Source organism: Moschus berezovskii, chromosome 10, assembly GCF_049115385.1.
Source record: "Moschus berezovskii isolate FMDL1 chromosome 10, NW_MosBer_1.0, whole genome shotgun sequence".
Classification (NCBI taxonomy): domain Eukaryota; kingdom Metazoa; phylum Chordata; class Mammalia; order Artiodactyla; family Moschidae; genus Moschus; species Moschus berezovskii.
The window spans coordinates 17,218,006-17,231,596 of record NC_142469.1 but is presented as its reverse complement, the minus strand read 5'-3'; the positions used below and the strand labels follow the sequence as shown (position 1 = coordinate 17,231,596).

Genomic DNA, 13,591 nt, shown 5'->3' with positions numbered 1-13,591 from the left:
TGTCTCACTTTGAAAGCATTAGATAATATACACATCAGGTAAAAAAACAAAGAAAAGGAAAAAAGAAAAATTGCCTGTCAATTATTGTTCTGCTGCTGCTGCTGCTAAGTCGCTTCAGTCGTGTCCTAGTCTTTGCGACTCCATGGACTGCAGCCTACCAGGCTCCTCCATCCATGGGAGTCTCCAAGCAAGAGCACTGGAGTGGGTTGCCATAGCCTTCTTCCCTATTATTGCTCTAACGTTGTGCAAAAAACCATGCTCAGCACTTGAGATTCTTACCTTGTTCTTACAGCAGCTTTACAGGGTAAGTACTGTCATCTTCTTTTGATAGAGGAGGGATCTGAAGTTTAAAGAGGCCAATAAACTTGCCCAGAGCCACACATTCAGAAGTGATGGATCCGAGGCTTGGACCCAGGTCCATTTGTCTCCGAAGCCCTGGTGTTCTTCACCGTTTCTTTGGGGGACTCAGTGAATACCCCAGGTAGATCTTGCTCTCTGTTCCTATCCGTGAAGGTGCAAACTCTCCTTCTCACCTCTTCTAGGGCAATCATCCAAAACACCCACCCTCCACGGCCTCCTTCCACTGACCAACTGCCACAGTTCCTACCCAACCAGGTGAGACCCTCTCTACTCTGAGCAGATCTCCTGTCTGCTGTCCTCATCCACTGCCCCAATCTGGGTCCCTCCTGACTGTTCAAAAGCACCCTAGGCTTACCTGGTTCCAGCGCTCATGTCCCGCTGGAGTTACCTGCATACTGTTTGTTTCCTCTCCCTACCTCTCCGGAGTTCTGCCACACATACCATGCAGCAGTGATTGTTTTTGTCTCCTCAGTGTCTTGTTAAGCATCTGGCACACAGAGGTGGTTGTTCGTGACTGTGCTTGTCTTGTGGGATCTTAGTTCCCCAACCAGGGATCAAACCTGGGACAGAGTCCTAACCCCTGGGTCACCAGGGAATTCCCTCAACTAATGTTTGATGGCTGGGTAAATAAACAGTGACCTCAGAAGTCCTATTCAGTTACTATGTCGTACTGAAGGCCATAAGTTGAAAGTTGCTGTCATTTATGGAACTCACCCACATACACACAGTCACACAATCACATATATTGGTGAACTGACAGTTCTAATATTTACAAGGAATGAATTACTCATTATTAGAATGAATAATGACAATTGGCAGAGTAAATTTATCTGTGTTTTGAACAGATTTTTCTTTCTTGCTTTTTGAAAGTGCTAACAAATTCTTTTCTAATTATAAGAGCACTGCTGCTGCTGCTGCTGCTGCTAAGTCACTTCAGTCGTGTCCGACTCTGTGTGACCCCATAGACAGAAGCCCACCAGGCTCCCCCGTCCCTGGGATTCTCCAGGCAAGAACACAGGAGCAGGCTGCCATAATGTTTGTAAAAATGGTCTGCATCTTCAGTTACATTATCCCAGTTCTGTAAAATGGAGAAGGCAATGGCAAGCCACTCCAGTACTATTGCCTAGAAAATCCCATGGATGGAGGAGCCTGGTAGGCTGCAGTCCGTGGGGTCGCTAAGGGTCGGACATGACTGAGCGACTTCACTTTCACTTTTCACTTTCACACACTGGAGAAGGAAATGGCAATCCACTCCAGTGTTCTTGCCTGGAGAATTCCAGGGACGGGGTAGCCTGGTGGGCTTCCGTCTATGGGGTCGCACAGAGTTGGACACGACTGAAGTGACTTAGCAGCAGCAGCAGTTCTGTAAAATACATGTCATAAGATACTGTACAGTAGGATAATGAGTTAAAGGGTGACTGTTCACCCCAAGATCACACAGCTAATAAATAAAATTGCTTGGGGACTTCCCTGGTGGTCCAGTGGCTAAGACTGAGCTTCTAATGCTGAGTACCAGGGCTTAATCCCTGGTCAGGGAACTAGATCCCCCATGCTGTAACTGAAGATCCTGCATGCTGCAACTAAGACCCAGCATAGCCAAATAAATAAATAAATAATTTAAGAAAGAAAAAGAAATAATTCTAAAAATAAATTGGTGGAAACAGACTCCAGCTCTTCTTTTAACCCAGTGTTCGTTCCATGTTATCTATGTATGTTAAGTTGATTTAGTCATGTTCAACTCTGGGCAACCCTATGGACTATAGCCCACCATGCTCTTCTGTCTATGGGATTCTCCAGGCAAGAGTACTGAAGTGCATTGACATACCCTCCTGCAGGGCATCTTCCCAACCTAGGGATCGAACCTGCATCTCTTGTGTCTCCTGCCTTGGCAGGCAGGTTCTTTACAACTAGCACCATCTGGGAAGCCCAATGTTATCTATGAAGACATAGATATTGTGGATAGACAGAGATATTGTGGAGTCACAATAAGTAGTTAGGGAAGATTATTTATCTTTTCCTTTATACCAAATGAGAAAGCATATATCCTGGTAGGCACTGGATTTGAAATCATGAGAGCAGTAGCAGAAATATTTTTAGTTTCCTTAATTTTCCTGGCATATCCTTTATACTTTCTCTAAACTGCTAAAAAAAAAAAAAAGATGAGTAACATTTTTCTGTATAACTTTGTACAATTTTTTACCATGTACCTATTTCAACATGTTTACAGATAAAAAGATATCAATGAGTTTATCTTCTCTACTGAATTAAGTTAGCATCACAACACATACCAATTGAGGGCAGGTGTTCTCCAAAATACCTATAGAAACATGGTCTTTACTAGATAATTGAATGCCCTCGGTGGTATCTTTTCATGTCATTGCATGTTAGAATAGAATTGTGAGGTAGGTGCTCAGTAAGAGTAATGAGCAGACCCATGTAACACATGAACTGAGAAGCCAAGACTGCTGGGTATCAGAGATGTGTAAGCAGCAGACAGAGGGCTCCTTGATCCAAAACCTCTGCAACTTTCATTAGACTGTGCTGCCTAGATCTGCTGGTAATACTCAGGACTAGCTCTCTGGTCCGACTTTTTGGGTTTCAACGCTGCTCTGCTGGACACAATGTCCTCACAGAAAAGATCTCCAATATGTATTAACTGTAAAAAGCAAGGCGATATATTTTTACTACTTTTGCAGAAATAAAGCGAAACTTTAAAAAAGAATTTATGTCTGCATTTGCCTATTACCCACATACTCTCAGTTACCTGTAGGCTCCCCATCTGTAAAGTATGGGTGCTGGGGTTACATTAAATATTGCAAATATTAGAACGGTGCCTGGCACTCCGAAGTACCATTTAACTTGGCTTCTCAGTTCAAATTCCCTGGCATAATCATTTTCTAAACTACCCTTTTAAAAATCATTTTCAATTGGCAGAGGCAAGATGAAAATGTGGCAAGCCACAGCAAAAATGTAATTACTTAAAGCTGCTCTAAATTTGGCCCCAGAGTGATTAGCCAATACCGAAAGACGCTTGGTGCATCACAATTACTGTACGGATATCCCAAAGAAATTGCTCACTGTTTTACTGAATACATTTATTTGGTTATTAGCAAGATCTTCCCCACCCCCCTCCCCGTAAAAGGCGTCGCGAAGATATTGACGACAATGTATTTTAACAGCCTGCTACTCTGAAGGGTATAAGCAATGTGAAGGAAAATCTCAAGCAAAATAACGACCTTAGATTGCGACCCCCGAAACACATTTACAAGTCTCAACAACGTTACTGTCACCGCTTGAGTTAAAGGCACACTGTAAGTGCTGTAACGCCGTGGGAAAGATGTGCTAAGATTACATGCAAAACAGGGGGTCTGGGGCAAAGCGCAGACGCGCGAAGCTAACGAAGACCATCCCCCGCCTCGGCCACGCGGGGTTTTCGGCCTCCTCCCGGGCGCTTCCTTCCGCCGTCCGCGTCCAGAGAGTGACCTCAAGCAGGGGGCGGGCCCGGGGCGGGGCCTCCTCGGCGCCGAGTGAGCCGATTCCGCGGCCGCCGCCGCCCGGCCTGCCCACAGGTGTCGGAGCGCACGCGAGGCGCGGGCTCGCCCTCCCGTGCACACCGGCGCGCCCTGAGCCGCGCGGGGCTGCCGTGCGACGCGTTTCCCGCCGCCCTCCACGTCCACCCGGAGCACAGACGTGGGCTCTGCTCCGAGCAGCGGCTTGGGGCCGCCGTCTAACCCTAACTCGCTCTATGGCTCGAGATCCCTCCAGTTCTCTAAAGTCTCGGCCGTTAGCGCAGCAGGACTAAGGTCCTCTGTAGGTTACTTATGTGACCAATCAAGGACTGTTGTAGAATTTTGCAGTTCCCTTGGAACTATTTTGAAGAAGGATTCTCTGAAAGGTGTTTATCAAGTGTATATACGGATCCGCAGGCTCAGGCCTTGGGAACAACTTTCAATCAATTGTGCCTATTTTACAGAGGTCACGTATCTCACTAATATTTTTTTCTAAACAAATTATATTGGATATTTTCCTCTTACCAATATCTGCTTTCATTTTGACTTTCTTAGATTAGATGCTAACTACAATTCTGGATTTCATGTAAAACTTTGAATTATTCAACTTTGGGTGTCTTTAGTCTTTGCTTCCTTCCCTCCTGTCACTAAATAACCGGTTCTTTAAGTTTCCAAATGTTGTCAGTCCTGTTAGTATGACCTCCAATAATGTACACACCTAAACCATCTGAGGAGTATGGAAAGAAAGCATGGTAAAGAAGCATGTAAAATAATAAATCTAATGTGGCAACCTAATCTTAATATGAAATAACACTGTGCTGTTAGTATCACTGTGATACACAAATGACTGTGGGAATCTAATTCCAAGAGATTAGCCATTAGTTAATGTTTCCAAGTTAACAAGAGCAGAGGTATTTGCATTGTTCTATTCCTAGTGAGTTGTTTTCTCTTGTACTTCTTACATCTTTATCTTATTACAAACATGACTGGCATATCAAGATAATTTCATTCCACATGCATATGACTGGGTAAGGACACTAGGGAAACGCACTGTGAAAAAATAATTTGTGGAAGAAGAAAAGCTAGAAATATAGAAAAGGCTTTTTTTTGCTAGAAACAGATATTACACATATTTCTAGAGAAACTTCATATGGCCTAGTTTCTTTCATGAAAACTATCTCAATGTTAAAACAAGCCTACAGACTCCTAATGAAGAAAGAAAAACTTGATTTTTAGAAATGTATGACTACAAAGAATGGTAAAACAAGATGTAGGAAAGCTGTAACAAAAGACTTTCTTTTAAAAAGATAAAAATGGCATTTGGATTCTGAGAAGTGGCTGAAAGCTAGGACTGGAAGAACTATATTATAGAATGAAACTGAAAGAACTATATTATAGAATTGAAATTGAACATATTATAGAATTATAGAATGAAATTAAAGACCATGAAAATTTGCCTTTAACTGCTTCCCACTGTTTTATATATGTTTCCTCTTCTAATTTGATTGTAGGTTTCTCTCCAAAAGGAGGTACTTCTTTTGTGCATGTCACAGAGCTTCACTTTGCCCTGGACACATAGTAGGTTCTCAAATATGTGTTAACAGATTGGCTCAAAAAGTTGTCCTGATGTGCTATATGTGGAAGAAGAGACAAAATGTGTTAATTACTCTGTCGTGTCCGACTCTTTGCGATCCCATGGACTGCAGCCCGCCAGGCTCCTCTGTCCACGAAATTCTCCAGGCAAGAATACTGGAGTGGGTTGCCATTTTCTTCTCCAAGAAAATGATCTAGTAATTAAGCTCATTAAAGATAAAGCTTCTTCTGCAGGAGTGTTTCTGAGAGTCTGCCCTTATTGCCAAACTAAAAAGGCCTCATTCAGTCTCACCTTAGATTTATGCCTAAAATGTAGTTACAATCAACAGGATGACTGAAAATGAGGCTAATTACTTAAACGGGATGGGCCATTTTTGGGAAGCAGTGATTTCACAGCAGTGTCAGATTCTGTAAACTGCGTGGATAAGCTTGCTGATGCTGTAGATCTTAGTCTCTGCATGAGATGCTGTGGAAAGGCTGAATATGAGAAACTCTTTTTAGGTTTTTCCATGCTTGCAATCAAATGAATGTACACTGGAAAATGTACCAGGAGACCAGACACAGGCTCAGGATTTCGTTAACGTAATAACACTAGAGTTAGAAGTAAAGCAAACTGCAGGATTTAATTCTATTCTAAACTGAAAAACTGGACATCTGGAGTACCACATGGCTGACTGTGTGGTATGAACTTTGAATAAAATCTTTGAATGGCGAAAGCCAAGAGGCTGCCCCTGGAGTATATTCGTCCGGCTGCTGGCCTCCGAACCGAACCATTCGTGGATTCTCCGGCCCTGTCGGCCTCCGCCCTCGCCCGCCGCCCGGATCCCCGGGCCTTAGACTTCTCTTCAGCAGGAAGGGGCGCGGAGGGCAGGAGCCAGTGAGACACCAGCCCCGGTACAGCAGGCAGCTCGAGGAGTTGGTCCGGAACCCGCGAGACGGCAAGCCTGGGGACGGGAGACGGACTGCGGGATAAAGGGATACCCCAATATCGATCTCTGCAGTTAAACCCGGAATGGTATAGAGGGAAGCTTCTGGACGTCCCCACCCGGCCGCCTCCTCGCCGCCCCACCCCCAAGCCGTGCAGCGAGTAATTCATACAAAAGGAGGACTCGCCACTGCCTGGGGGAAGCCCAGGGACCGTCGATAAACTCCCACTACCCTGGAACCGAGGGCGCGCTCGTCCCCGCCCCCCACCCACCCGCTCTCGTCCTCCTCTTGGTCTAGAGGAGCATGCGCGGGGCGCCCAGCGCTCGTCAGTGGGCTGAGAGTACATCGCCCACGGTCCCCGAGAGGTGGGGGGAGGGGACGGAGATTGAACTGGTGCCTGGTGGAGGCGGCGCAGGGTAAACTGGGAAAGTGGTGTCGTGTGCTGGCTCCGCCCTTTTCCCCGAGGGTGGGGGAGGACGGTATATAAGTGCCGTAGTCCCCGTGAACGTTCTTTTTCGCAACGGGTTTGCCGCCAGGATACAGGTGAGTGCCCGGTGTGGTTTCGGTGGGCCCGGCCTCCGCCGACGGCCGCGGCCTTCGCGTGCGTGTCTCTCCCGCCGCGCCCGTGGGCATCTTCACCATGTTCTTGACCCGAATTTCGGGGTGTGAACGGGTGGGGGGCGGTGGGGAGAGTTCGAGGCCTTGCACTTTTCTCACAGTCCCTTCGCCTCGTGCTTGGGTTGAGGCTTGGGCTGCGGCACCGTGGCCGCTGCGTGTGGATCCCGCCGCGCTTTGCCGCCGGGTTTCCCCCCACTCGGCCGCCACACACACAGTTGAGCAACTCCACACAGCCGCGGGTAGATTCGGCCGGGGCGGTTCGCCCGAGGCCTGCCGGGGGCTGACAGGATGGGCTTCTCGGCGCTCGTCGGGTTCCGGGGTGGGGGGCGGCCGCGAGGCGCTGAGGGCGCTGGCCTGCTTCGCCGGCGCACATGCCAGCGCGGCCTCGCTGGGCCGAGGCGGGGCCGGAGAGCCGTGGCGGCCGGGCGAGCTGAGAGCGCCGCCCCGCCCGGCACCAGTTGCGTGCGCGGAAAGATGGCCGCTCCCCGGCCCCGCTGCACGGCTTCAAAATGGAGGACGCGGCGGCCCGGGCGGGGAGCGGCCGGTGAGTCACCCGCACAAAGGCCCCAGACCCGTCCCCGCCTGACGCCGCTTGCTTGGGACCCCCCCCTCCCACCCCGGGGCGGACTGGGCGCCGTCCTGGCCCCTCGATGCCTCGCGGTTCCAGAGCGACACATGTGGTGGGGGAGGGGGTCTGGACGGTGGAGCTTATGGGTGGAGACTTGAGTTGGGCCAGCTTGGCGCTGGTTGTAATGCTCCTTGGAATTTGCCCTTGGAGTTCGTATCGTGGCTTTTTCTTCAGCTTCCGGACAGTGGTTTAAAGTGTTTCCCACACTCCCCACCCCTTTCTAATTAGGTGTCGTGAAAACCGCCGCTAAACCTAAGATAAAATGGGAAAGGAGAAGACCCACATCAACATCGTTGTCATTGGGCACGTAGATTCAGGGAAGTCTACCACGACTGGCCATCTGATCTACAAATGTGGCGGGATCGACAAGAGAACAATTGAGAAGTTCGAGAAGGAGGCTGCCGAGGTAGGCAAGCTTGGGATGAGAATATTGGTTGAGCAAGTGCATTGAGTGGTAAATTTTCCGAAAACTAGTCACTAGTCTAGACTTCACTAGTTACAAGGTATATTGCAAAGTTTGTTGTTAGTTAACTTTTGAAAATAAGATAAATGCACTTAGTGTAACAGTTGAAAGTGAAATCCAGCATTTTGTCCAAGTTAGGGAAAAGAATTTCCTGCTGGAGTTAGATCATGTTTTAGTTACCAAGTAATCGTCCTTGATCTTTCTAGATGGGAAAGGGCTCCTTCAAATATGCCTGGGTCTTGGACAAACTGAAAGCTGAACGTGAGCGTGGTATCACCATTGATATCTCCCTGTGGAAATTCGAGACCAGCAAGTACTATGTTACCATCATTGATGCCCCAGGACACAGAGACTTCATCAAAAACATGATTACAGGCACATCCCAGGTTTGTGAGACTAAAAACTACTGAAAATAACTCTTTGGGTCTGTTTTTACACTGGTAAAGCCATGGATCCTTTTGAAGAACTTCTGTTTAACAGGATGTGGACTTGTTTTTTTTCAAAGGCTGACTGTGCTGTCCTGATTGTTGCTGCTGGTGTTGGTGAATTTGAAGCCGGTATCTCTAAGAACGGGCAGACCCGTGAGCATGCCCTTCTGGCTTACACCCTGGGTGTGAAACAACTAATTGTTGGTGTTAACAAAATGGATTCCACTGAGCCACCCTACAGCCAGAAGAGATACGAGGAAATTGTTAAGGAAGTCAGCACCTACATTAAGAAAATTGGCTACAACCCCGACACAGTAGCATTTGTGCCAATTTCTGGCTGGAATGGTGACAACATGCTGGAGCCAAGTGCTAACGTAAGTAATTTTCAAGTTTTAAAGACTTAAGTTCTGTAAGGGGGTTTAGATTGATGGTAACTCAGTCTTTTTTGTTTTAGATGCCATGGTTCAAGGGATGGAAAGTCACCCGTAAGGATGGCAATGCCAGTGGAACCACCCTGCTTGAAGCTCTGGATTGCATCCTGCCACCAACTCGCCCAACTGACAAACCCTTGCGTTTGCCTCTCCAGGATGTCTATAAAATTGGTGGTAAGTAGAGTAAAACCATTAGAATTTGTCTGGGTTGGTACAATACTTTCTGCCTGCGTTTGAGGCATTTATTAAGTGCTGTAAACGTTTATTTTAGGTATTGGTACTGTCCCTGTGGGTCGTGTGGAGACTGGAGTTCTCAAACCTGGTATGGTGGTCACATTTGCTCCAGTCAACGTAACAACTGAAGTGAAGTCTGTAGAAATGCACCATGAAGCATTGAGTGAAGCCCTTCCTGGGGACAATGTGGGCTTCAATGTCAAGAATGTGTCTGTCAAAGATGTCCGTCGTGGCAATGTGGCTGGTGACAGCAAAAATGATCCACCCATGGAAGCTGCTGGCTTCACAGCTCAGGTAACACTTAACAGACAGGTTTTTATTTACTGCTATAACTTTAAGGTTCTTTGAGACTCAACTAAATGCAAGTCTTCTTTCCAGGTGATTATTTTGAACCACCCAGGCCAAATCAGTGCTGGATATGCACCTGTGCTGGATTGTCACACAGCTCACATTGCTTGCAAGTTTGCTGAGCTGAAGGAGAAGATTGATCGTCGTTCCGGGAAGAAGCTAGAAGATGGCCCTAAATTCTTGAAATCTGGTGACGCTGCCATCGTTGATATGGTTCCTGGCAAGCCCATGTGTGTCGAGAGCTTCTCTGACTATCCTCCCCTGGGTAAGGATGTTTTTCTGCTGTAATTAAAAGCTAAGTTTTAGAAGTAAATTTAAAGGCTTGAAAAATTTCTCTAATGGTAATGCAATATTTGTTTTCATAGGCCGTTTTGCTGTGCGTGACATGAGACAGACAGTCGCTGTGGGTGTCATCAAAGCAGTGGACAAGAAGGCAGCTGGAGCTGGCAAGGTCACCAAGTCTGCCCAGAAAGCTCAGAAGGCTAAATGAATATTATCCCCAATACCTGCCACCCCAGTCTTAATCAGTGGTGGAAGAACGGTCTCAGAACTGTTTGTCTCAATTGGCCATTTAAGTTTAATAGTAAAAGACTGGTTAATGATAACAATGCATCGTAAAACCTTCAGAAGGAAAGGAGAATGTTTTTGTGGACCATATGTTTTGTGTGTGGCAGTTTAAGTTATTAGTTTTTAAAATCAGTACTTTTTAATGAAAACAACTTGACCAAAAATCTGTCACAGAATTTGAGACCCATTAAAAAAAGTTTAATGAGAAACCTGTGTCTTCTTTTGGTCAACACTGTAACTCCCTATAGTACTACTTTGGTTGTTGCTCATAAGCTATTTCTGGTAAAACAATTTTCAAATTATGGGTTTGTATTTCTAGGGTGGAGTTTCAGGTTTGTTAACCTTGTGTTGAGAACTCACCTGTTTTAATAACAACTTAAGCATTGGTGCAACACTTTCTAGATAGGACAGATGAGCAGAGTATGTTTTATATGTAAGCTAGTTTGTAAGGTCAGATTCTATAGTATAAAAGCTCCTGTTGCATATAAAATTTTGTATGGTTACATAAATGAATAAATCTTACGTCATTTAGTTTCCAAGTTATGAGGATGTCCATTCACATTTATAATTAATCTAAAATGTGAGGCTTAAACAGTATTGAGTACTGCCCTGCTAGAGTTAATTGTATACAGGTTCTAGGAAAAATAAAAGATGCTGGAGGCTAATTGTGTTTCCTGTCACTTAAATAGAAATGAACTTTATATATGGGAATTCTCATCTAATGGGCAAGGTTGGGTGAAGAGAACATTGCTACATTGGCAAGGAGGTATGGTGGTAAATATCATAAGTGAGGAAGTATGGCTCATTTGGGTCTGAGTGTAGGTTTATCTAGTTAAAATGTTTTCAAAGTTAACTGCCATTTTAAAAACTAGAAATTGGAAAATTTGCAGGTTGCTATAATTTGACAGTTTGAAAATAACCCTAAACTCTAGAGGAATTTGGTAACCTGTCAATTGCAGGGCTTGGTCACAAATGGGAAAAACAAGGTAGTCAGTTGATAATTGGTCTCTGGGTATAAGCAATGTAATTCTAAGTTAACCTTGGTTTTGATAGTAAATCTTATGCATTTGTAGAAACTGAGTAATTCTGTATCTGATAACTTGTCTTTTATAATATGAAAGTTAATCCAGCTGAAACTGGTGAAGTCACACCAGATACCATTCTAGAAGCCTTTTGAGAATAGCATCCTATGAGCTGTAGACAGGTGGATTGCTAATTGCAGTTTTTCCTGGGTAAAAAATTATGGCCATTGGTAGGGGCTCTAAAATGACAAGATTTGGTCCCTAGCTTGTTCCTTAATGTTTTGACAGGTATGTTGTTAACTAATTAAAGGAGATATGAATAAAGATTGCTAGCTAGTAAATAGCTGATGTAAATCTGACAGTTACCAGGAGAGATTTGTCTTCACAAGGTTTCACTGCAGAAAAGAGCTTTAAGTGGAAGTGTAAGGAGACAGTTGGCATACTTGGAACCATAGATTTGTCTGTACAGAATTGCTGTGAGTGCCACCTACTGGTGGTCACTACAGACTAGTTTAAAACACGAATTTCTAGGTTCAGGATGAATGTTTTACTGTTTTTTATAGTTGCCTTTCTGCATATGAACTGACTGAGAAGATTTATAAAACAAATTAGTGCTTGACCTTAAACGCCATTTTTAAAATTGCCTAGCTATTGAAATGTAATCTTGTTGAAACTTGGCCCCAGGAATTCTTGTGTGGTTTCAGAATATGAGAGGCAGTCTGATTTCCAAAAAAATGATACTTCATCCTACTTCCAGAATAGGCAATGTAGAATGAGTTTTGGCCAGATTAACTATGCTTTGGGGGTTTTTTCAAGCGCATGAGCAATTCATCTGGCTTGGTTCTGGTCTGTCCAAAAGTGGATTGCTTGTACTGAAGAGCTTGGTTATTAGTATATTTGCAGAATGGGGTATATAATACCAGGACAGGACTATAGATTTTATTAAAGTGTATTTACCTTGGTTACCTTTTGCTAGGTTGAGCACTGAGCTCCTGCCAAAATAGGCTGCTGCTGGCTCTATACAATTTTTGAAATGGACAGCTCTAGAAAAGGGATGAAAACTTGTGTCAAGATGTCTTTGTTTTTGATTGATAGGTATTAGATGTCATTGTGAAATGCTGCAGGACTATATACACTCAGTTGAGAATTAAAGGTGTTATTCCCTTGTATCTTAAAAGGAGTCAGCAGCATGAGTTCTCAATCTTTGGATAAGGGAAGAAGAGCAAGCTCTTCCATATGAGAAAGAAGGTGCAATGAAATATATTTTCCTTTATTTGCAACGTTTCTGAAATTTTCCCTGATCTGGTTTAGCTTTTCATGACTTCTGTCCTTTTTTCTTTCAAACCTAAAGATTCGCTCACCCAGGTGGCATCAGAGTTTGCAGGCCTCTGGGGATTTCCTAGACTACTTAAAATCACAATTGAAGTTGCACTGCTTGCTCAGGTGATAGTGATTTAGAAAAAACTTTTTTGTTTGGAAACTGCCTTCAGCAGGCCCATGGATCTCCCAGCCTTGAGTGCTCAGTGACAACAAAGATCACGTTAATATTTCAAGTAAGCAATAAATAATAGAAAACTTAGCGGAATATTTTAAAGGTCCTACCACTTTTTTTATTGAGGTCCTTAACCTAAAATTTACCTTGTAAAAGCGTTTTGAAACTTTTGATAAAGTTTACCAAAAAAGTTTATTTACTACAATCTTGGTATAGAATATTTAATATTTCCATCACCTTCCCCCTCCCCCAAATTCCCTATACCCCTGTGTGGTCAATCACTCTTCTCTACCTCTTATTCTTGGTAACTACTGACCTATATTCTTTTCCTGTTTCGTTTTCAGCAGTGTCACATACCTGAATTGATACCATATGTAGTCTTTGAATCTGGTTTCTTTACTTAGCATGATGCCTTTGAGATGATCTGTTCTGCATGTATCAGTAATCTGTTCCTTTTTAATAACTATAAGCTTGTTTACAGCTGAGGGACATTGATTGTTTTGGATAATTACAAATAAACCACTAAACATTCACATGTAGGTTTGTGTGTGATTATAGGTTTTCCTTTCCCTTGTGTAGAAACCTAGGAGTGGGATTGCTTATTAGTTCTTGGCAAGTGTATACTTGAAACTGCTAAAATTTATTTTCCATTGCAGCACAGGTAGGGGTTCTCTAGCTGTGGGTGTATAGGGTTAGTTGCCTGACCAGGGATCGAACCCACATCCTCTGCATTGCAAAGTGGATTCTTAACCATTGGATAACCAAGGAAGTCCCTGATGTGATTAATTTTTTAATGAAAATTAATTTGACCAAGGCTTTCCTTGTAGCTCAGTCGGTAAAGAACCTGCCTGCAGTGCAGGAGACCCGGGTTCGATCCTTGGGTTGGGAACCTCTGGAGAAAGAAATGGCAAACTGCTCCAGTATCCTTGCCTGGAAAATGTCATGGACAGAGGAGCCTGGTGGGCTGCAGT

General features: G+C 44.5%; 1 protein-coding gene across 1 annotated transcript; it reads left to right on the top strand.

Moving 5' to 3' along the window:
* The first annotated feature begins 6,782 nt into the window (after positions 1 to 6,782).
* On the top strand, positions 6,783 to 13,153 carry EEF1A1 (eukaryotic translation elongation factor 1 alpha 1). Its single transcript, XM_055433263.2, has 8 exons — positions 6,783 to 6,932; positions 7,864 to 8,041; positions 8,305 to 8,484; positions 8,604 to 8,900; positions 8,981 to 9,131; positions 9,229 to 9,485; positions 9,570 to 9,804; positions 9,905 to 13,153. The coding sequence occupies exons 2-8, from the start codon at positions 7,898 to 7,900 to the stop codon at positions 10,027 to 10,029; spliced, it is 1,389 nt and encodes a 462-aa protein (XP_055289238.1). The 5' UTR covers positions 6,783 to 6,932; positions 7,864 to 7,897; the 3' UTR covers positions 10,030 to 13,153.
* Positions 13,154 to 13,591: the final 438 nt, after the last annotated feature.

Bases quoted from the DNA above. Each gene is read 5' to 3' on its own strand.
- EEF1A1 (XM_055433263.2), top strand. From the start codon at position 7,898: ATGGGAAAGGAGAAGACCCACATCAACATCGTTGTCATTGGGCACGTA. The intron at 8,042-8,304 runs GTAGGCAAGCTT...TGATCTTTCTAG, and splicing joins TCGAGAAGGAGGCTGCCGAG to ATGGGAAAGGGCTCCTTCAA. The intron at 9,486-9,569 runs GTAACACTTAAC...TCTTCTTTCCAG, and splicing joins CTGCTGGCTTCACAGCTCAG to GTGATTATTTTGAACCACCC.